Here is a 23,469-nt window from a genome sequence, read left to right as displayed (position 1 = left end):
GTTTTGGAGCAATTTTCACTGTGATCTATGATTTGGCTCACCTGATGGTTAGATCAGCATGGTTTTTGAGATGTCCCATTTTTGGATGGGTCCTATTTTAGAAGGTTATCAATATAGTTTTTGTTATTGGTTGAATCTGGTCTGATACTTCTGGTAAGACGATGGGTACATGTAATTTAATGAAAAAAGAAAGGACATTAGTGGCACCAGTTATGGTTGGAGACCCTTCAACGCCTAAGTCAAGCCAATGAACCTAAAGTAGGCGTGGTGATAGTTGGGATTTATACACGTAGCTCGTCTCTTAGGTAGAAAATATATTTATAGGTTTTTTAGACGGTCTATGTATTTAAGTGAATTTAGTGGAGGGGCTCGTACTGGAGTTGAAATCTATTTTTGGGAGTATATCCGATTATACTTTGATTCACATGATTTTCGGTTAGCATCTCACTAGGTGATTCTCTCATATACGACGCGAGATTTTCTCCAGATATTTTCATCCCAGTCTCAAGGTTTGGGTTGATTGGTAGGATTCGGTCACTAGATGTTATGATAGTTCTTTATTACATGTCTCATACATCAAGTTAATTTGATTTTTCTATGACAGTTTTAAAAAACAAAAATTATGCCCCATTTTCAATAAAACCCTTAGTCGTTATTTTGAGCATTTTCAGCATTATTTAAATATTTAAAGTGTGTAAATAATATATAAATAATGTCAAGTTTTGTCAAATGTAGTCCAGCTATGTTTATTTTTTTAATGGGACTTTTGCTAACGTGTACCAAGCACCTTCATGATGAGATCCACCCCGTCTATATATTAGATGCCCTGCCCATGTGTCTGAATCGGAGCTCAAAAATCAAGAAGATTTAATGTTAAGGTGGGCCACACCTAGACAACAGTTGGGATGGGAATTCCACCCATTAAAATTGTACAGATTTTGTGTGGGGTCCACTGTAGTGTGTATATGCTATCCAATCCACTCATCTAAAGTACCACACCAGGATAAATGGAATCCTATAACGTGGGATGTCACAACATTAACTTGGGCCACCGCACGTGAATTTAAATGTTTTAGGAATGATTTTAAAGCATTTGAAGTGCACCTTGGATTGATTGATTTTTAGGATCCATGGTTAAAATGTGATGGCACAGCTGATGGACGGGATGGATGTGATGCATTTTTATCCCATTCAGCGCTCATCTGGCACAAGTAACGCTTTCGACGTGCCTGCAACTCGGGCTAAGGCAATATCCAGTCCATCTATTAGGTGAGAAACCTTCTGTCCACCGTACAAACAAAATATCAACCCTAGAAAATACTCAGATGGGACACACACTATTTTACTCTCAACCATGTATTTTGTAGCCATAAATGAACAGCATGGATTGATTGAGGGTCAACTGGTTACAATGGTTTGGGTTTGCCTGTGGAACACCTGGCCTGACCTGCTCTTGAGGTATGTTCGAACCAACCCAAATGTGTGTTGTGTTGGGCTTGGGGTAACAAACCTGGCCCATTTAAGCAAATGGGTTGGCATGGATTGAATCCTACTCGGCTCAATATCGCTGAAAACTTGAAACAATCTAATACAATGTTAACCGTTGATGTATCCACCAATTGCATGGGCCATGCTGGGCTTTCCTCAACTAAGACTACTCTCTCTCTCTCTCTCTCTCTCTCTCTCTCTCTCTCTCTCATGTCTTTTCCTTTTAGAGAGGCGTTTCCTAAGTTTGAAATGCATACATGTTGAGATATGCACTAGTGCTCTTAGAGCACCACATAAAACTTATAGTGTTCCTAGCTGCATTGGGATACTTAAATAGTCCAATCCCTTGACGACTGTTCATTAGGTCCAGTTCACATTTCATGGGCTAACATGCAAACATGATAATGGTCTTGCAAATATGAACCTGATAGATATAATTACTTGTTGTCAACTTGATAAACAACATGCATGTAAGATTTTTGAAAGAAAGCAACAAAAAATGGAGGAAGACATATGTTAGGGGTAAAATCGGACTAACCAAACAACTAGAATGAGATAGAAACGATAAGGCAGATAGATCGGATGAGGAGGTCGGGTAAAAGGTCGGCCTCGACCACAGAGTACGATCTTCATGATCAACCCGAGCACTAATCGTAAGCAATGGCCTCAATTGCTTATTTGATATTTCACTATCACAACTAAGCAAAGACTGCAAGTACCGGCTTGACCTTGATTAGAAGCCCTAACCACGAAGTTTGGCCCCGATTGCGATTGGCAATTAAACTCTGTCTATATGACCTCGACCAATACAACTTAGAGGTCAGCCTCGACTATTAACCACGACCTCCTTGGATACCAACTATCGGGAAATATTTCTTTCGTATACGGGAAGGATTATCTCTCCGAGATTTTTGCGGAGAATCACACCTAGGATATCGACATATATCTAGTGAAAGATCCCTTGCGTGATACGTACCCGCTTGTCAAACTCATTACCATAAACAGAAGATGCCTTAAGAGGATATAAATAAGAATCCCACTACCGTTACCTTAATTCGACTAAAACCAAAGGGACTAAAACCAAAGTGTGCTTATTCTAACTTACTTACTTTTCAATATAAAGTGGGAGTATAAAAATATTGAAGAATTTTAAAAGACTACAATAAAAGATGGATGTTTATAGGAAAATTGGAGCCATCTGGCTTTGATACCATCAGAGCCATTTGATCAATTACCTTAAAATGGATGTTCAACACTCTTAAACAGAAACAGTCAAATAAAAAATACGATCCACCCATTGATCAGGGCCCACTATGGATTTCTTATTATTATGAAGAATCACTTTCATTAACCAATTATAGCCATCCATCGCATTAAAAAACGATTATTGTAGGAAATAAGGCCAAATAAAGGATGGATTGATTTTCGCATAGTAGTCTATGAAACGTGTCCTGGACTAAATGTACAGTGGGGCCGATGGATCTGTATTCTATAATCTAGACCGTTGTTTAAGGTTAAACTCGACTTGACTCAAAACCCAGTTGAGTTGAGTCGACTCAGAAACTTGGGCGAGTTTTTTCTAGTTTCTGTGGTGGTATTTAATAAATTTTAATGTTTATAATAAAAAATTATATATATATATATATATATATATATATATATATATATATATATATATATATATATAGTCAAGTTGTGCTGATTCAATCCAGATTTTTCAAGTTTTCTATAGTTTTTACATTTTTTTTTTCTTGTAAACTCCAATTCTGACTGAGTCAAATTGACTTTTCAAACCGAGTTGACTCAGATGAGTGGGCCCGTGTTTCTTCAAGTTTTAAAACCATGATCTAGACCATTGGTCCATTGTGTTTGACCATGGATGGACAACAGCTTCAAACAGCAAATTTTTTTAAAAAATTTCCACACCAATCAATGAGGATCAGGGCTATTGCATGTTTTGAGCCATGTTGTCCTCATCATATATATCAATCTAAAGTAGCTTCTAAGTTGATTTGATAACTAGCTAGGACTTAACCCAATGATCCTATGGCCCATTATCATGAGCTCTTGTCCATTGGATCGGACCGCCAACGGTTCAAGTTCGGCCAAGGTATAGACAAGCCCGGCCCACTTGGCCTTTGGGCTCTGGATGCTCATGAGGATTAGTGGTCCTCCACGTGGGGCTTTGCACAATGTACTCGGGTTTTCAGTTCTGTCAAGTGTGGCCCATGGTCAAATGATCCAAACCATTGGTATTTGGATCCTTCAGGGATGGCCCATGCCTAAAATATCATCCACGGAGCGTTCAAAACCTTTGATTTATGGACTCCAAATTGATGGTTAAGAAGAGGAAAATCAACGGTCCACATTCAGCATAAAAAGGGGGCCAATTCAGGTGGCCAGGATATTCCAATCTGGCAGATTTTTGGGTTGTGACTAGTGATGGAAGAGACCAACGGTCTAGATCAATGAAGCACGGCCTCACTTGTCAGAACTGTACAAACCGTAAAGCCGTGGGTCGATAATCTCAAAATTCCTTTTTGTAGGCTATTTGCAGCCATCCATTTGCGCTCGAATCCCGGATGTGGCACACGTATGTGAATCTGGGCATCCATCTGGTGGATCTGATGGTTAGTAATTTACACAAACAAGATCTGGGCATCCATTAGGTGGACCCCCGGAATGTGTGCTCCACCTGATTAGTCCACATTAGGTGGGCTAATGTCAGAAATTCTCGATTGGTAAAATTTTTGAATCAGTCAACTTCACAGCCGTACTTCATCGTATAAACAGTTTGTATCGGTAAACAGGAACCCAAATCCGGAATTTATTCATGCATGTTTTTTATTACCGTATCCCTGAAAATCTCGACACTTTCCGTCGTCTTTCCTGTAAATGGACTAAATGGATATTGCCGACGGCTCACGTTGAAAATGAAAAGTCGACTGGAGATTTATATCCGGAAGAGTTTTCAATGTTCTGGATAACTGAACCATATAGCCCACTGGTCAAAGCTTCAAACCCGAGTATGCGGCCCAAAATCTTGTGCCACGAATTGCAATTTTCCAATACTCAGTTGCTTAATACACAGGCATTTGTAAATGGTACACATGGCATATGATCAAATTAAGCTAACTTATCTACAGAGGAGGTTGGTTGAACAATTTTAATTTCTGATTAGTTGACACCTGTTTTTTTTTTTTAAAAAATAAAATAAAATTATATATATATATATATTTTAAATAAGAACTAAAGGATATTCTTTGTTATTAACCTTCCAATAAACGTCCACCAATCTGATACTCAGGTAACTAAACAAGTTTTGGGTCATGATACACTTAAACTGGTACACATAGTTTAGGCGGTTTAATTTGAATTCCTTGTATAGAAAGTGTGCAACTTTTATCAATTCACAAGTGCCTGTGTATCATCCATCATATTCTCCCAGAGCATCTAAGTTTTTCTCTTGGAATTGTATCGGTCGTATGGAGGCCGTGGCCTGAGAAATTTGGGACTGTGGACCCACCTTCTATCCAGCTGTTTTTACGAAGCAATACAAACTTTATTCTGCAACTTAGACCTGCGCGTACGGACAGCGAATTTGAGGACGAAAATACCCCTCCTTTCACGGAAACGGATTGGGTACTCCGCCTGCCACCAGCCAATGGCGGATGGTCAGAGGTCTGTGGGCCCCACCATGATGTATTATTTTCATCCATGCCGTCCATATACTTTTCCAGATCATTTTATGGTATGAGTCCAAAAATGAGGTATATCCAAATGTCAAGGTACCACATTACAGGAAATAGTGTTGAATGAGCGTCAACCATTAGAAAACTTTAGGGGGCCCGATGTGATGTTTGTGACAAATCCTCCCCGTCTAATTTCATTCCTAGTGTCACAAAGACCTGGATGAAGAGGAAAAACAACTTTCATAATGATTCAAAACTTCTGTAACCCCTAAAAGGGTTTCAATGGTAGATGTTCAATTCCCCACTGCCTTTTAGAGTGTGGTACACTTGATAGTTAGATCTATCTTATTTTTCTTATCAAGACTTAATATGAGCACGCCAAATATATGGATGGTTTGGATATAACACAGACCTCATGATAGGACTTACATAGGCAACATAGCATTAAAAAAAAAAAAACAAACCACGGATTGGAGTGGCAGTGCCGCCGCGTAGTATGGCTACAGTTATAATCCGTAGCCATAGTGAATCGAAAATTACACTTTTTAAAGACAAACTCGCTGGACATGGACTTTTTCGATGGTATCGAAATATGCTTGATATATCGAAGGACCTATAGCTACGGATTATATCCGTAGCCTTAACTGTAGTCTATGCCAATCTATACAATTTTTTATTTTATTTTTTTATTTTTATTTTTTTACATGGAAAAATTTATTCTACCTACAATATTCTCTAATACATATTTATATAAATATGTATATATAAGCATATAAAAATTTTTTTTCTTTTTTTTTTTCATTTATTTCTTTATTCATCTAACAAGAATATCTTCTAAACCAAAATTAGTTATTTGACGTACCTTATATGATTTTGGGGTAGGAGAAGCTACTTTAGCCAACCAATTAGGTGATTTTTCAAGATTTCATCAAGTCGATGGTTGAAAATCCATTTCATTCACTTTGCAGTCAATTTCATCCATTTCATTTACTTCGCGATCAATTTTATGTTTGCCCCGCTCAATTTTCAATTTGCCCTGCTCAATTTCATGTTTGCCCCGTTCAATTTCTAGTTTTCCTTGCTCAATTTTCAATTTACCCCGCTGAATTTCATGTTTGCCCCGCTCAATTTTTAGTTTGTCCCGCTCAATTTTCAGTTTGCCCTGCTCAATTTCTAGTTTGCCCCGTTCAATTTTCAGTTTGCCCCGCTCAATTGCCTTGCTCAATTTCTAATTTGCCCTGCTCAATTTCATGTTTGCCTCGCCAATTTTCAGTTTGCCCCGCTCAAATTTTCCGTTTATCCTGCTCAATTTCTAGTTTGCCCCGCTCAATTTCTGTTATGGTGGGCCCTACAAACTTTTTAACGATGAAAATCAATTTTCTCGTTGCTCTTTGTAGTGTATGGTCCAGTTGATCTTTGGATATGGTTCTTTATATATATATAATGCTCCTAAATGATCTCGAAAGATGGATGAACATTGTAGATATAATAAATACAAAATTGTGGGGCCCATGTAACTTTAATCTCCTTTGAGCGGGGCAAACATGAAAATTGAGCAAGGCAAATTAGAAATTGAGTGGGGCGAACATGAAAATTGATCAGGGCAAATTAGAAATTGAGTGGGGCGAACATGAAAATTGAGCAGGGCAAATTAGAAATTGAGCGGGGCAAACATGAAATTGAGCGGAGCAAACATGAAATTGAGCAAGGAAAATTAGAAATTGAGCAGGGCAAACACAAAATTCAGCGGGGTAAACTGAAAAATGAGCGGGGCAAACATGAAATTAAGCGGGGCCAATGAGAAATTGAGCTTGATAAACATGAACTTGAGCGGGGCAAACTAGAAATTGAGTGGGGCAAACACGAAATTGAGCGGGGCAAACTAGAAATTCAGTGGGAAAAACATGAAATTGAGCAAGGCAAACATGAAATTGAGTGGGACAAACTAGAAATTGAGTGGGGCAAACATGAAATTGAACGGGGCAAACATAAGGTCTATGTTAGGGACCGAATGCATTTTATATAGGAGAGTAGCTATGGGAGATAGTTCTGTGAGTCTTATCACGGGGTATATGTTATATCCATATCGTACATCCATTTGAGGAGCTTGTCTTAAGGCTTGAGATGAAAATTAAGACAAATCTAACTATCAAGTGGACCACACTGCAAAAACCAGTAGAGGATTGAACGTCTACCATTAAAACCCTTTTTAGGTTCACAGAAGTTTTGGATCAATATGAAATTTATTTTTACTCTTCATTCAGGTGTTTGTAACCATATGAAAAGATTGGATGTAAAATAAACATTATGGTGGGCCCTATAGATTGTTTAACGGTGAAAATCATTATTTCTACTACTATTTATGGTGTGGTCCAGATGATCTTTGGATATGATTCAGTTTTTTGGATAATGCTCTAAAATAATCTAGATATAATAAATACATCATTGTGTGGCTACTTTGATCTCCTTTGAACCGTTCGTACAACGTAGAGATCGAGGAGCGTTAGTGCTCCTCTTCCAACGACACGTACCTACAGCAGCTGTACACTAGCCAATCAGCTTCTCTCTTCGGTACAACACGCGATCATTTGAGGTGCTGACATGTTAAGAAAGTCTAACGGTGGATTAGGTACTGCCCTGCTAGTTCTGAGCTCCAGACAGACTAGTGCTTCTAGGCCTAACATGTTTATTTGCCATCTAACTGGTTCATAAGATCTCTTAAACATTAATAAGGGGAAAACACAAATATATTTTGTTCCCCACCGTTTGCCCTGCTGAATTTCATGTTTGCCTCGCTGAATTTCTCGTTGGCCCCGCTCAATTTTATGTTTGCCCTGCTGAATTTATAGTTTGCCCCACTCAATTTCATGTTTGCCCTGCTCAATTTCAAGTTTGCCCCGCTGAATTTTATATTTGCCTTGCTGAATTTCTAGTTTGTCCCGCTTAATTTCTAGTTTGCCCCACTGAATTTTGTGTTTGCCCCGCTGAATTTCGTGTTTGCCCCGCTGAATTTCTAGTTTGCCCCGCTGAATTTCATGTTTGCCCCACTGAAATTCATGTTTGCCTCACTAAATTTCTAGTTTACCTCGCTCAATTTCATGTTTGCCCCGCTGAGTTTCTCGTTGGCCCCGCTCAATTTCATATTTTTCCCGCTCAATTTCTAGTTTGCCCCGCTCAATTTCTAGTTTGATCGCCAAGTGATTGAAATTGACCACGAAGTGAATGAAATGGATTTTTGACCATCGACCTAATGGAATCTTGGAAAATAACTAGGTTTATTGGCTAAATTAGCTTCTCCTACCCCCAAAATCATATGTGGTATGTTAAGTAAATCATTCTAGTTTAGGAAATATGCTTGTTGAATAAATAGACAAAGAAATGAATTAAAAGAGAGAAAAAAAAATTTATATGCTTATATATACATATTTATATAAATATGTATTAGAGAAAAATGTACGTAGAATGAAGTTCTCCATGTAAAAATAAAAAGTTTAAAAAATTAAAAAAAAAATATACAAACTACAATGGACTACAGTTATGGCTATGGTTATAATCCGTAGCCATAGGTAAAACTGCAGAAATTTTGAGGCAAAGTTGTTGGACAGTTCGGGACCTTTTTCGATATATCTCGAAAGACCTTCAATACATATCAAAAAAGCAGGGCTACGGCTATGGCTACGGTTATAATCCGTAGCTACAGGTTCCTGGTTTTTTTTTTTTTTTTGCTATTGTAAACCCCATCGCCTTTTGTGGGTCCCATCATGAGGTCTATGTTACATCCAAACCGTCCATCTATTTGGCGAGCTCATATTAAGCTTGAGACGTAAAATAAGACAGATCTAACTATCAAGTGGTGGGCCCTACAAAATTTTTAACGGTGAAAATCTGTTTTTCCGCTGCTCTTTGTGGTGTGGTCCAGTTGATCTTTGGATATGATTTTTTTTTTTTTTTTGGATAATGCTTCGAAATGATCTTGAAATATGGATGAACGTTGTGGATATAATAAATACATAGTTGTGGGGCCATGTAACTTTGATCTCTTTTGAGCCGTTCGTACAACTCTCGGTTGGAAGAGCGTCAGCGCTCACCTTCAAAAGGGAGGGGTATTTTCGTCCTCAAATTTGCTGTCCGTACGCGCAGGTCTAAGGGCGTGTTTGGATTCACGTTTTAGTTGTATTGTATTGTATTTGGTATTGTTCACGTATACGTTGGGTGATATTCAGAATACATCCAGCGGAGACGTGCCACTAACCAATGTTTGGATAGGACGTATTACTCTAGCATGTATACAATTTCATGTCAGATCAATGTTTGGAAATGATCGGAAGGACCACAAGATGTATATACGTGCGTGTAGTGGGGCTCACTCATTGTTCCATTGAATGATTTGAGACGTTCATTCACTTCAAAGGGTGGGCATTACCCTTGCCTAGGTGTCCTTTTGTTTCTATGCAAACTATTGCAGAATCTCAACCGTTAAACATGAAATGGACGGCGGAGTAAACACCCTTATGGGCCACGCTGATTTCACTCCAAAAACACTCACTTCTAGATGGTTTTTTGTCCTAAATCCAATGGGTGGAGTGAATTTTCCAAGAAGCTTCAATAAGTGGGCGACCAAACTTCACAGAGTCGACGTACGTCGACTCTGTTATGAAATAGAGGTTCCGTCTTTTCGTTGTGGTCCACCATCATGCAGTGAAAGGTTGATCTGAACCGTTCATCAGGTAGAGGGAGAGAAACCCATCAAAAACATGTTGACCTTTCATGGCCATGTACTTCCTCATGATCGCTACAATGATCAAAAGAAGATTGTTCGGCTGTTGTTTAAGCTTGATTGTCTCAGTGGGACACATCATCGGATGATCAAAGCTTACGATTCATGGTTTAAATCTCGAGAGGAAGATGATGGACGGTGTGGATTTGTCAAAAGACGGCCATACTGGGCATTACCAGCAACACAGTGAAAGAAGAAAATGCTTTCTTCCTGTTTACGTCCGACTGAATGTTCGGCCAGTTGTGCGGTACAATTCCATTGATGATGCAAAGTGGTTCTCGGGTGTATTCGCACGCGTTGAATGCATCGCCCGCTGTTCATTTCCAAACGAGGGACATGTACCATCAACCCCACTAATACGAAACTATACACTCCAAACCGTGAATTCAAACACACCCTAAATTTCTCCCGTGGCCTGCGAGGAAGCTGCGCAAGTGCACATCCACACTCCATTGACCACGTTTTCCATTTGAATGCATGCTTCTGTTGCCGTTAATAGCTATATACGCAAGTGGGGCCATGGTCCATTGATCCAGACCGCTGTATGATGGGTCTCACTCTCGATGGCCTATATATATACCAGAAATCCCTCAGATTGTAAGATCCTGTCCATATACGGTTGAATGGGATCAATGTTACGTAATTTTCCTTTCTATCATTACAAATTATTTTTTGAAGAGCTAGTAATTTTCTTCCGGAAGATTTTTATCATATGGCCATAAAGTGTTTCATTATATCAGTGATTTGAATCACAGAAAAGGCCCCAATGGTACATCCGTAGTGCAACATCTCAAGAGGAGAAATCATCCAGTGGGCCCAGTGTATGGAAACCTTCCCATGCACCTAGTTGCATATGAATTAGTTAGCATCTTTATCACCTATCTGGACCGTCCATTCAGTTCATTCCAATATTCTACCACTACAATAAATGGATCACTGCAATATAATGGTCCTACATCTTCTTTGGACCTACCTTATAGGACTGATCTTGTCCATCCAAATTTTCATACCACTGATTTAAGGTTTGGATCATCGTATCGGTATGTAAGTGGTTGGCTTGACCTAATGAACGGTGCATATGTGTGATATGAATTCCAGCGTACTTCTCTGCACGAATGACGGAGACTCCATTGTCTCATTCAGGAATCTCTCCCTCAAGAAACATGCAAGGAAGCCGATTCACGCAGAAATTCCACGGCTAAGATGCATACAAGGAAGCTTCATTTCTTTGAATGGTCTCCTAGTTGCACCCTCTATTTATCTATCTAAATCTGCATTGCTTGTGATCATCTTCCTCCTTAAACAAACACAAACAAGGCCCATCAGCTCTCCGGCTGCTATCGAATCCGAATATATCACTTTCACATGGCATCGCTTCACCCTTTTCCTACTCCTACGTCTCTCCTGGTGCTCATGTTCTTGGCTCTTTTCTCTCAAGTATCTTGTCTCCCCATCAATTACACTACGTTTGAAGATCGTGATATGCGAGATTTCATACACCACGGCAATTCAAGAATATACTACGGAGCTTTGCAAATCACCACTGATACGGGCAATCGTAATTACCAACATTTAATGAAGAACTCGTCCGGGAGGCTTCTGTATAAGGACACGATCAAGCTATGGAAAAAGAAGAAGAACGGCACGGTCATTGCATCCTTCCACTCCACCTTTGCGTTGAATATCGTTGGCGAGACGGAAAATAGCGGACCCCCCGGTGAAGGTTTGGCCTTCATTCTGACCAGCAATCCGGAACTCCCGATGAACAGCCATGGCCAGTGGCTTGGGATAGTGAATTCAAGCTTGAACGGTTCCCCCGCAAATCGAATAGTTGCAATCGAATTTGATACTAGGAAAAGCCATATGGGCGATGAAGATGACAATCATGTGGGCATCAACGTCAACAGCATAAACTCCAACATCCAAGTTCCACTAAAAAGATGGGGTGTTAATCTCTCCAGCGGAGTGGATGTGGTCGCTAGCATTCGATATGATGGAATATCAAAAAACATGACTGTCAATGTTTCCATGTTTAACGATACAACAAGCCACCACATAATTACGGAAACCATGGATCTATCAGAACATCTTCCCGAAGATGTTTACATCGGATTTTCGGGTTCGACCAGTAATTACACCCAGCTTAACTGTATAACCAAATGGAATTTCTCCATAGACGAAATTGCGGGGAAAAATAAGATGTGGATCGTGTGGGTTTTGCTTGGGATTCTCTTGCCTCTTCTCCTCTGTTGTGGGCTTACATCTTACCTTTGCTGGAGAAGAAAGATCAAGAGCGATGTGAGGCTTCAAGAATTACTGGGGGTGCTTGAAAACTCCACAAAAGGTCCACACAAGTTCCGGCTCAAGGATCTCAAATCCGCGACTGCAAATTTCCACCCCAAGAACAAGCTCGGTCAAGGCGGGTTCGGAACCGTCTACAAGGGCTTCTTAAAAGGGATCAATAAGGATGTCGCCGTGAAAAGGTTGTCCAAGGACTCGAGCCAAGGCGAACAAGAGTTTGTGGCGGAGGTGAAGACGATCAGCCGTCTCCGTCACAGGAACCTTGTGCATTTGATCGGGTGGTGCTACGAAAGTGGTGAGTTTCTTCTTGTGTATGAGTACTTGCCTAGAGGAAGCTTAGATAAGCTCTTATTTTACAATGATAGCTCGGTAGGGACTGAGATTTTACTGAGTTGGGATAGAAGGCATAAGATGATTCAAGGAGTTGCATCCGCTCTGAGCTACCTTCATGACGGGTGCGACCGGAGGGTGTTGCATCGCGACGTAAAATCTAGCAATGTGATGCTAGATAATGAATACAAAGCTCGGTTGGGTGATTTTGGGCTGGCTCGAACTGTTCAATACGATGGTGGGACGCACCATTCCACGAGTGTGATTGCCGGAACGCCGGGTTATATTGCACCGGAGTATTATCTCACCGGTAGAGCAAGTGCAGAGACGGATGTATATGGTTTTGGGGTATTTGCCATCGAAGTCACATGCGGCCGGCCACCCGGCAACGACGGCATCGTGGATTGGCTGTGGGGGTTGTATGGGAGAGAGAAGCTGTTGGATGCAGTAGATCCTCAGATGCATGGAGGTTTTGAAGAGGAGCAGGTGGGCCATGTGCTTACGTTGGGGTTGGCTTGTTGCCATCCAAACCCTAATGAGAGGCCATCCATGAGGGTGGTCTTGCAGATGTTGACCGGTGAAGCTGGCCCGCCAATTCCACCCAATGAGAAGCCTGCTTTCATGTGGCCAGCGGTGGGCCGTCTTCATGAGGCTGTTGCAATTTGCATTGAGGAGCATTCCATTGATTGACGTCTATTTGAATCTGATGTATTCTTCGCTGTTGTAGGGATTCGATACAATAATGGTTATTTATTTATTTATGTATTTTTTGTTTTGCACGGAATCTAAAAAGACATGTAAATGGGCACAGAAGATGAAAGGACCTCCTTATTTTGGCAGGGACACTCATGAAAGATCTTGCATGTTTTAGTTAATTACCTTTTGTGAATAGGCCCACCATAACGTGTGAGTGCTTAAATAATATTGCATTTCAAAACATTATTCTTTTATATATTCGTGCATCAACTCTAATTTTTATGTTTTTTCTAGACAAAATTACCTTTAAACACCTTCTTCAAATCCCTATGTAATGGCACTTTTTTTCTTTCTTTCTTTTTTTTTTTTGTCATTAGTTTTTGACAAACTCTTCTATCTATGTATATTTTTTATTTTTATATTAACTTATTATTATTATTATTATTTTTAATTTCTTATACATCCCAAAAAAGTGAACAGATTAGGTATGCCCCGGCCTCACCCAAGATGGTCTGATCCTGACTGTTCGACCCACTTTGATGCATGGATTTTATATCCACGCCATCTATCATTTTTTTCCATATCATTTTAGGGCATGAGCTTAAAAAAGAAGCACATCCAAGTCACGGGTAGACTATGCCATAGGAAACAGTGGAGAGTAAACATTTACAACTTATAATAGACTACAAAAGTTTTGAGTGAAGCTTATATTTGTGTTTTCCCTTCATTAATGTGGCCTTATATATAGGTTTATATAGGTTGGATGGAAAATAAACATTATGAAAACATTATGGTGGGCCATAAGAAGTTTTAATGGAGGGATGTTCAATCATCACTTCTTAAGCATGTAGCCTAAAATGATATGGCAAAAATGGATGCATGACGTGGATAGAAAAAAAAAAAAAAAAACTACATCAAAGTGGGCCCCATAATTAGAGCTATACACGAGTCAAACCAAGCTGAGCTTGTCACAGCTTGACTTGGCTCGGCCACTAGCTGACCTAGCTTGAACTTAGCTCGGCTCGGTCCTCGAGCCTGATTGGCCAACTCGGCTCAGTTCAATCAGCAACTCAGGCCAGTTCCAGCCGAGTTTGAGCCTGTGCAACATTTTCTTAAACACATGGAGTGCACCTTCGAATTCTCACAGTATGCAAAACAACAACAACAGTATACATGTATTCCATCAAACACTCAGTAGGTAGCATTAAAATCAAGATACAAGAGTAGTTTTATAATGTAATGTTTTTTTTTTTTTTTTTCCATAGTGATTTGTTTCATATCCATACCTTCCTCGCCACCAGTTGATCCCACAGAGAATATATGCACTCGAAACAACACTTCGTTGAGTCATTTCATCCAACACTTGGTGAGCAACATCAATATCAAAATAATCAAGTCATTGAACTAGTTCGATTTGAGTTCAATCGAGTTGAGGTTCGATTCGAACTCGAACAAGCTCGAACTCGACTCGGCTCAAACTCAGTTTTGAACCGAGTTGAATCAAACTTTTTCAAGTCGAGTCAAGTGAGTTAACTGAGCCAACTCAATTCGTGTACAACTATAACACCCCGGATTTTTGCCAACTGAGACTTGGATGTCCTTGGGCGTTACTTTTGATTTATTAACTGGAGTGCATATGCATGTGTTTGAGACCAAAAGGAAATTACCTTGGATCTATAAAAACTGCTCGACTAAGTGAAACTTGAGAATTTTGAAGAAAATGAACAGCAAGTTTCGGTTGCACCAAACAAGCTGGGGGAACTGGGGCAGCCCTGCTCGGTTACACCGATTAAACCTCGAGCAACCAAGAAAATTTGGACAGTGCAACCGAGTAACTCTGTTCAACAATTTTCTGCATGTTCAGATTTTGACAGTTTCAGTGTATTAACTTCAAAAAGTTAAATATGTTTTTCTACAACTCCGATTGAGGTGATTCAAAAACAATATTGAATCTTGATGAGTCTATTTTTATGAAAAAATAAATAAATAATAAAAACAAGAAGTAAAGGAGGTTAATTTTAGGACTTTTTAGAAATTGTACCAAAATCATTAGTTTTAGGCAGTTGATACTCCCAGAAAATTTAGAATTTTTTTATAATTCAAAATGTAATAAATTTTGGTATAGATAAAGTATACTTGATGATGAACTACTATAAAATTAATAAAAATCATATAAGAATTAAAAGTACCAAAATTATTATATGAAATAGACCTATTGAAACTGAAAATTTCTGCAACTACACATTGCCGATAAACCACGCATATCTTTTTCATCTTAGAGTTTTTGTATTCGATTTTTTCTTAGGAATTGCTTCTAATCATACTAGGAATCATACTATCTAAATAAATTAATATTTTTTTAAATTTTTTTGTTATATTTTACTAATTCGAATAGCTTCACGTATAGTTGAATTACGGTGATTAGAGCCGAATTACCATTTTCACTAATTACAAATGGGCCACACTATGAATTTAGCTAATCCAAACCTCAATTATAGTGCATGAGAAATCTCGTTGCCCAATCCATCCTGAAAATGCCCAGATTCACCGAATTAGATATAGATCGCACGTTAGTGGCCCGCTAGACTCGAAACTATTGAATAATGACCGTCTCACCGGGCTTGACACCCATTGCGTATGTCGACTCGGGATAGCGTCTAGAATCGCTCAACTTAGACCGAAGGCCGGGTGCATGGAATGTGTAAATGCCCTAGGCCGGGTGCATCATTTCTGATCCAGGATCTTATATTCAATAAGGTCATCGTAGTGCTGATGAGGCGTCTTGGGAGTAGGAGGCTGAGATTCGTGGGCGTTGTCCCCATCTCTTAGGTGTTTGACTATGTTGGGATGTTGTGTTCTGATAAGATTTCCCTCCCTGGGTAAGCTCTGTATTGGTCGTGTTCTGTTTTAAATTTTGAGGACAATTTTTATTAGGAAGGGAGAGCTGTGAGACCCGTATCCTAGCCTGTACTATTCCATAAGCTTCTACGGTCCTCCCCATCGAATTTCGGGGACCCGCGATCTATTATCGGCGTTTGTGTGGTACCCTAAGTCGTATTCCGTAGATTTGAGTCGGCTTAATCCGAGACTTATACCATTGTGACCGCATCGTCGTCGCGGTTCTAATGCCGCGTCTTGCATATCGATCTGATACCCTGGCAGGGAGATGTGGACCCGCGTTCAGTTCAAGAAAAAATACCGCGCGTTTGCAATCCCAAGAAAATCTTTACATCATGTCCCATCAATCAATCAATCAATCAATGCTTTCTTTCTTCTCAAGTCAAGCAACCCCAAAGTCAACTCTTTCTCATCCTCTCTCTTACACACCCATACATCTCAAGTACACCATCACCTCACATCATCACTCACATCCATCACCTCTCCCTTACAACCACCATTCTCTCTCTCTTTCTCAACACATTTTCTAAGCCATTCTAAGAGAGAAAAAATAGACATCCAAGCATCCCAAATGAGAGAAAAGTGAGTGTTGTGTGGCCCACTTTCCACCCCAAAATCCTTCATCCTAGCCATTCATCTCTCATCATCTTCCATCAAAGAGAAGCACAAGGAGATCAGCGTTCCATTGAACCAAGAAGATCAAACGGTGGGTGCTTCTATAGGTCTAGATTTCATATTTTTATGATGGGCCAAGTGAGGCCAACCGATTGATGGTATGAATCTCACTTTGGACCCTAGTTGTGGTGGATGACCCACTATGATCCACATGATTATTCCATGATGGGGCCAATCTTCATAAACCCGACCATGATGTTTACTTTCTAAGTTTGAAAGAGGTCATCTAGACCTTCCATTTTGGTGGAGAAGGAATCTCTACCGTTGATTTTTGATTTGGTGGGCCCACAAATATTGGGACCCACTTGATGTATGATTGAATGCATGGAAGGGAGGGCCCATAGTGTCGGGGTCCCTCCATCGCACGTGTCCCTTTCTTTCTCTCTCTCTCTCTCTCTCTCTCTCTCTCTCTCTCTCTTCCTCTCCTTTTCATTTTTGTGTGATGATGTGGCCGTGTGGCCCACCCGGATGTACCCCACCTTGATGTATGTCTTATCCAACCATCCAAGCCATGTAGCCCTACCCTTTGGTGATGGAAAAACAGAAGTATCAGGTTGATCTAATCAAGTGGACCACGTCCACGTGGGACCCATCAGCCGTGGTCCCCACACGTGGGGCCCACCCTATATATGTGTTACCCAAACCGTCTAGCGTCTAGCGACGCTGGACGTGGCTGCACAGTGAAGTTGAACTGACAGTGTGGTGTACTAACAACAAGCCTTTTTGGGTGGGCTGCTCATGCAGGCCCTACCTTGATGCATGAATTCAATCCACGCCGTCCATCCTATTTCCCAAATCATTTTAGGCGTTGACCCAAAAAATGGAGCCAATCCGATTATCTGGTGGGCCATTGCATAGAAAACAGTGTTTTTACTATTGAAATCTACCTTGATGTTTCTGCACATCAAAACATGTCGAATATTGGGCTTGATGGGTCTGTCTTGGGCCATAGAGACCAATGGTTGGGTTGGATTCTTGATGCGGACCCCACCTGTGAAAAACCATAGAAAAACCAATTTTTCTGAAAAATAAAAAAATAAAAATAGGCAACAACACCCGCTGCTGCTGATGACCAGAGCAGCAGGCGCTGCTGCGCTGTGGACGGACGGGCAGGGGCCACAGGTCCAAGCCGTGGGCCCCACCGTGATGTGTGGGAACATCAACACCGTGCGTTTTGATGGGGCCCTTTAGGGCAGTGGGCCCTCCAAAAATCAGCTGTATATGAAACTCAGGTGGCCCACACGGCAGGAAATAGAGGAATTGAACATCTGCTATTGAAACCCTTTTGGGTGGCATAGAAGTTTGGATCCATATGAAATTTGTTTTTCCTTTTCATCCAGGTCCGTGTGACCTTATCAACAGATTGGATGGAAAACAAATGTTATGGTGGGCCCCACGTGGGACCCACTATGGTGTGTGTTTTACCCACACCGTCCACACCATTGGATGGTGGGACCTATTATGACGTATGTGTTTTATCTCTGCTGTCCAGCCATCTTGGCTGGGCTGCTGGACAGTAGGGGACCCCCAATGATGTATGTGTTCTCTCCACACCGTCCATCCTTATGAGACCCACCACGATGCATGTGTTGCATCCAAACTGTCCAACCATTTTGAGAGCTCATTTAAGGCGTGAGGCACAATGAGACAGATCTAGTTATCTGATGGGCCACTGCTGGTAACAGTGGTGAATTGAACGTCTACCATTGACACTCCCCTAGTCCAGAGGTTTTGGATAAATGTAAAATTTATTTATTTATTTCTATTAGGTCTGTGTGACCTTATCAACTGCTTGGATGGAAACGAAATGTTATGGTGAGCCTTGGGGATTTTAATGGTGGAAATCATTATCGCCACTTATATTTGGAATGCGGTCCAGATAACCTTTCAATATAATTTATTTTCTTTATGCTCAAAATTGATCTTAAGCATATAAGTGAATGGTGTGGTTGGTGAGGCCCATTGGTGCGGTCCATTTAATATACATAAGGCCCATTGGTGCGGCCCATATAACGCGGCCCATGTGATGTGGCCCACTTGCCATTGAGGCCCATCTTGATGTATTTGTGGCCCGTCCGTTGAGGCCTGATGTGATGTATTTGGGGCCCATGGGTTGAGGCCCATTGTGACGTATTCCTGGCCCATATGATGAGGCCCATTATGATATATTTTCAGCCCATTTGGCAAGGCCCATTGTGACGTATTCCCGGCTTATATGATGAGGTCCATTGTGATATATTTTTGGCCCATTTGGCAAGGCCCATTGTGATGTATTCCCGGCCCATATGATGAGAGCCATTGTGATATATTTTCGGCTCATTTGGCAAGGCCCATTGTGACATATTGCCGACCCATATGATGAGGCCCATTGTGATATATTTTCGGCTCATTTGGCAAAGCCCATTGTAATGTATTCCCCGCCCATATGATGAGGCCCATTGTGATGTATTTCCGCCCTATTTGGCAAGGCCCATTATGAGGTATTCAACGCCTATGGTTGAGGCCCAGTGCGATGTATGTATGCCCATTAAGTTGTGTATGAATCCCTTATATAAGTCACTCTTTGAAAGCAATGTTAGTTAAATGACCACATTGTTGGGCAATAATGGTTTAATGTCCACATTGTGACCTTCCCTTAGGCTTTGTTTGACCGATTCCGATTGTCGAGGCCGATTATCAGTGCCAGTTACCAATACCGATTATCGAGGCCGATTAACAGAAAATCTCCAGCAAAGGAGGATCTAGGGTTTTCAACGTCAAAGCAGATTCTTTCGGACAATCTACTGCTTCAAAGTTGCCAGAGAGAATAAACAATGTTGGGGATGCAGATGCCGACATTTCAAACGGAAAATCTCTAGCAAAGAGTAATCTAGTGTTGTCAAAATTGATGGGAGATTCTTCCATTGAAGTTGCAGCAAAAGATTTGGAAAATTTTAAAAAATCCACAGCTGCAGCAAAAGATTCAGAAAATTTTCAAAAATCCCCAGTTGCAACGTCACTAGAAGTTTCAAAGGGAAAATCTCTGGCAGAACGGAATCCAGAGTTCTCAAAACCGTCAAGAGATTCTTCAGCACAAGTTGCAGCTAAAATTCTGTTTTTGACATTAAATGGATCTCATTTTTTAATTCCGTAACTTTTTATTCTAAATATAGGCCCAAAGGTGATGGCTGCCTGAGGATGAAGGTCGAAAGGTCCGCCTCTACCTGTGTCTATCCTGAGAAGATATCTGATGGGGGCGGATTCGTCGATGCTTCTGTTGCTGCTAGGAGTGAAGAGGATTTCTGCGATTGGAACCCCCCAGGGCCAATAGTTAGGAATGGAGGAAGCAGAGTGAGTATTGCCGAGAGAAGGGCTGCGAGGTGTGGTTTCAATGCGCTGAGGATCAATACTGCTCGGTATCGGTCTGTCAACCTGTTGTCTTCGCCAGCTGTTCATTCGCCGTATCTCACAATACGGCCTGCTCTCAGCCCCACGGCATTGCTGGATTCTCCGGTCATTCTTCCAAATTCACAGGTTGCGTATGTTTTACTTTTTCTTATGAGTTCCTGTTTTTAGAGTTGCATTGCTAGTTTCGACTTTTGGGTATTTGATAAAATGCATGGATATGCTGTCGTGGTGGAATGAGCTGCATTATCTTTTTTGATGCATCAATTGTCTTGAGGCCAGCGTTCTTTTGAGAAATTACGTGATCACCAAACATGCTTGGCACACTACAGCCTTGGGTGTTTAGAGGCCCATGTTTAGGTGATCGAGACCTTTGATCTTATTGATTCCTCAAAAGATTGGAGACTGTGACCTAAATTGTTTAAGAAAAAAAAAATTATAACTGCTCATGCTCAAAAGAAGCCAATGATTGAGGAGCTTGGATCTTCTGATATGGGAGAAATTTTGGAAAGGTGTTATTTGCTTCTTTTGTCTGACATTGCTGTGATGGGATTAAGAATGAGTTGTCATAACAAGTTTGAAAACTTGAATTGACCTGGAAACTGGTTAGATGGCTTTTGACTTTGACTTCCCTGAGTTTTGAACAAACTGCTTAATAGGTTGATTTTGCTGATGCACAAGTATTAAAACATGAAAATATAGAGAACATGGTAAGGAAGTCGGTGTTTCTAAACTAAAACCTTCCAACAAAATCTGAAGTTATGCCCACCGATTCTTAACCATTACCGACAATGGAGATGTTGTTGCACTGTTTTTGGGCTACATAGGTTTCAGCTAAGATATCATACTTGAGATTTGGGAAATGGTATTTCTTGTCAGATATTTGGAGAAGTGACCACAAAGATACATGTAATTTAAAGAGTTAGATGTCTTGTTGGCTCTTGGGTGGAGGTTTTGGGAGTCTTTTCTAGATTCTAATGCTAGCATTGAGGGTGCTCCTTTTTGTTGGCAGGATCTTCTTTGTAATGGCTTAGCTTTATTATGGCCCTTGGGCTTTCTTTTTCTAATAAAACATCATTTACTCATCAAAAGAAAAAAAAGGGGATAATGACCAAATAAGCCCTCAGTTAAACTCCCTGGACCATTACCAGCTGCACAATCCTTTTATTGTTAATTTTTTTTTTTCAGCCCAGTCCCTGTTTTCAATAAGCAATCTCATCTGTCCCCTACTTCAAGGAAATGGCAAGAGAAGTGAGTTTTTCATCTTCCAATTAATTTCCCTTATGTTATTTTATCCTATCTTGAATCTATAATAGGATTTTCAACTTTTTTTTTTTTTTTTGTGTGTTTTTATTATGTTATTGTCTCTAATATTGAATTTATGGCTAGCCCCAGCAGAATATATTCTATTCAAGCAACTAGATACTATTTTAGAAGCATATACAATCAGCCATAGCTCCAGCAGGGCCAATTTTAGAAATATATTACCCATGGTGGGATATGTTTGATACTACACAGAGTTCTAATGCTATTGCTTTTGTTAAATTAAGACTTTTTCCTTCATCACAAGAGGATTGATTAACATGGTATGTGGGAGGGTAGGAGGGAACAATAGAGAGACACTTCTCTCTTACTCTCGAAATGTAGTAGAGCCTATATAAAGGTTTCTAAAACTGCACATTACAATAGAATGACAATTTTCCGAGTAGAAATTGACTCAATTATGTGTTGCTTTGTTTTCACCTACCACTAGTTGCTAGACTAATTGGAGAATTCAAACGGTCCCTTGAGTTTTTTCTACCGTATGATTTGGTATGAGGTAATTTTAGCTTTCAAGCGGTATGTGAAGTATTTTGCTGTTTTGATATTGCTACAACAAATTGTCATCAAAGCAAGTTCTGATTTCTTGGGCATTTTTCATTTTTCAGATAATCAATTTTTCTTCCCCAGATCTTCAATCATCCTATGGGTTGAGACTTTTATTTTCCATATGAATGAATGGGAGACTTATGTTGTCTATGATTTTAACTTTGTTTCACTTTTGCTTTTGTTTTCTTCCCATCTCAAGATTAGCTATCATGGTTTGGAGTATTACATCGGCCTGAAACAGACCAATCTCAGGCTCTATAATCATCAGGTGGGCCAACATGTGCTAAAACAATGGACAGCGTTAAAAAAGGCCTTTTCATTGGCACAGACTTGTAAATGTAACTCTAGCAAATAACAGCATAGAAATATTTACATAAAATCCTACAGCTGGTGAAATGGAAAAAGTAGCACAATGCATATGGACAAGGAGAACTTCTATTAGACTGAAGCTTACCACCACAAAACAGAGGAACACCACATAATAAGATGTAGAGAGTGACTTCTACACTCCATATATCTATATCTGGTCATAATTCCACTAAAGTACCTCCACAGCCATATAATGTGATATGGACTTCCAACAATTTCAGTAAGCCTTTCACCTAGAATTTTCAGAATATGGACATTAGAGATGATAACAGTTTCAAATAAGCAGACCATACGTAACTTTGCACCCAAAAAAAAAAAAAATGCTTAGAAGATTTTTGATTTCTGCTTCTTGTTAAATATCACACATCATGAGCCATTTCCAAAAATAATGAAAATTTGTTATAGTATCAAGGCAGAGTTGGACCTCCTAAAAAGATTGTCCACAATGCAATCCAATAAGGAATGACTAGTTGACTCCAATATAAAGGTGTTGAAAAACACATATCAAAGCACAACTTGGATAAAATTGAGGTAATTCCATGCCTATGGCGGGCCATCATTGGTTATTTAGGGTTCTAAAGAACCACATTTATCAGGTAATAGTAACCATCCCATCCATGGGCCATCTTTATTATTCATGTATATAGCTTTTGGTTTTGTGTTTATCTTGCTTGTCTTTGGATAGAAATTTCCTAATCTTCTATACCGTGGAAGAGAATGCGGGTGCTGGTATTAAGGTGCAGAGGAGCTTTTCGCCACAATTCATGGCTGCCGCCTAAAGAAACCCTCCACACTTGTTTAGGCAGCCATGTCCGTCAGCGATAAAATCATTACCCTCGAAAATAACCCCATTCGTCGGTGGTTGAGCGACTGCAGACGATTCTTCTGCCCACCTTCTTCATTCCCCGTCGCTGGCAGCCATGTCTTCTTACCGATTGCAGCCATCGTTGTCGTTGGAGATGATCTGTCGTTCGACATTGAGGGAGAAGC

The 23,469-nt window shown here is 40.2% G+C and overlaps 2 protein-coding genes across 4 annotated transcripts; both read left to right on the top strand.

Moving 5' to 3' along the window:
• Positions 1-11,239: 11,239 nt before the first annotated feature.
• Positions 11,240-13,626, top strand: LOC131237776 (probable L-type lectin-domain containing receptor kinase S.5). Its single transcript, XM_058235757.1, has one exon. The coding sequence runs from the start codon at positions 11,323-11,325 to the stop codon at positions 13,276-13,278; it is 1,956 nt and encodes a 651-aa protein (XP_058091740.1). The 5' UTR covers positions 11,240-11,322; the 3' UTR covers positions 13,279-13,626.
• A 5,955-nt stretch (positions 13,627-19,581) lies between these two features.
• LOC131237766 (probable WRKY transcription factor 2) lies at positions 19,582-23,186 on the top strand. 3 transcript variants are annotated; one of them, XM_058235742.1, is made up of 2 exons: positions 19,582-20,370; positions 22,885-23,186. In XM_058235742.1, exons 1-2 carry the CDS (start codon positions 20,035-20,037, stop codon positions 22,936-22,938), a joined length of 390 nt encoding a protein of 129 aa, XP_058091725.1. In that variant the 5' UTR covers positions 19,582-20,034; the 3' UTR covers positions 22,939-23,186. The 3 variants fall into 3 exon arrangements, with proteins under 3 accessions (XP_058091725.1, XP_058091716.1, XP_058091733.1); XM_058235733.1 differs by lacking the exon at positions 22,885-23,186 and adding an exon at positions 22,170-22,258; XM_058235750.1 differs by lacking the exon at positions 22,885-23,186 and adding an exon at positions 21,430-22,258.
• Positions 23,187-23,469: the final 283 nt, after the last annotated feature.

This window comes from Magnolia sinica, chromosome 1 (assembly GCF_029962835.1).
Source record: "Magnolia sinica isolate HGM2019 chromosome 1, MsV1, whole genome shotgun sequence".
Classification (NCBI taxonomy): Eukaryota; Viridiplantae; Streptophyta; class Magnoliopsida; order Magnoliales; family Magnoliaceae; genus Magnolia; species Magnolia sinica.
The sequence above is the reverse complement of the archived record's forward strand: the minus strand, read 5'-3'. Positions and strand labels throughout refer to the sequence as shown.

Excerpts from the sequence above, each read along its gene's own strand:
- LOC131237776 (XM_058235757.1), top strand. The coding sequence starts at position 11,323 with ATGGCATCGCTTCACCCTTTTCCTACTCCTACGTCTCTCCTGGTGCTC.
- LOC131237766 (XM_058235733.1), top strand. The coding sequence starts at position 20,035 with ATGAAGGTCGAAAGGTCCGCCTCTACCTGTGTCTATCCTGAGAAGATA. Across the intron at positions 20,371-22,169 it reads TCATTCTTCCAAATTCACAG|ATAATCAATTTTTCTTCCCC; the intron begins GTTGCGTATGTT and ends TTCATTTTTCAG.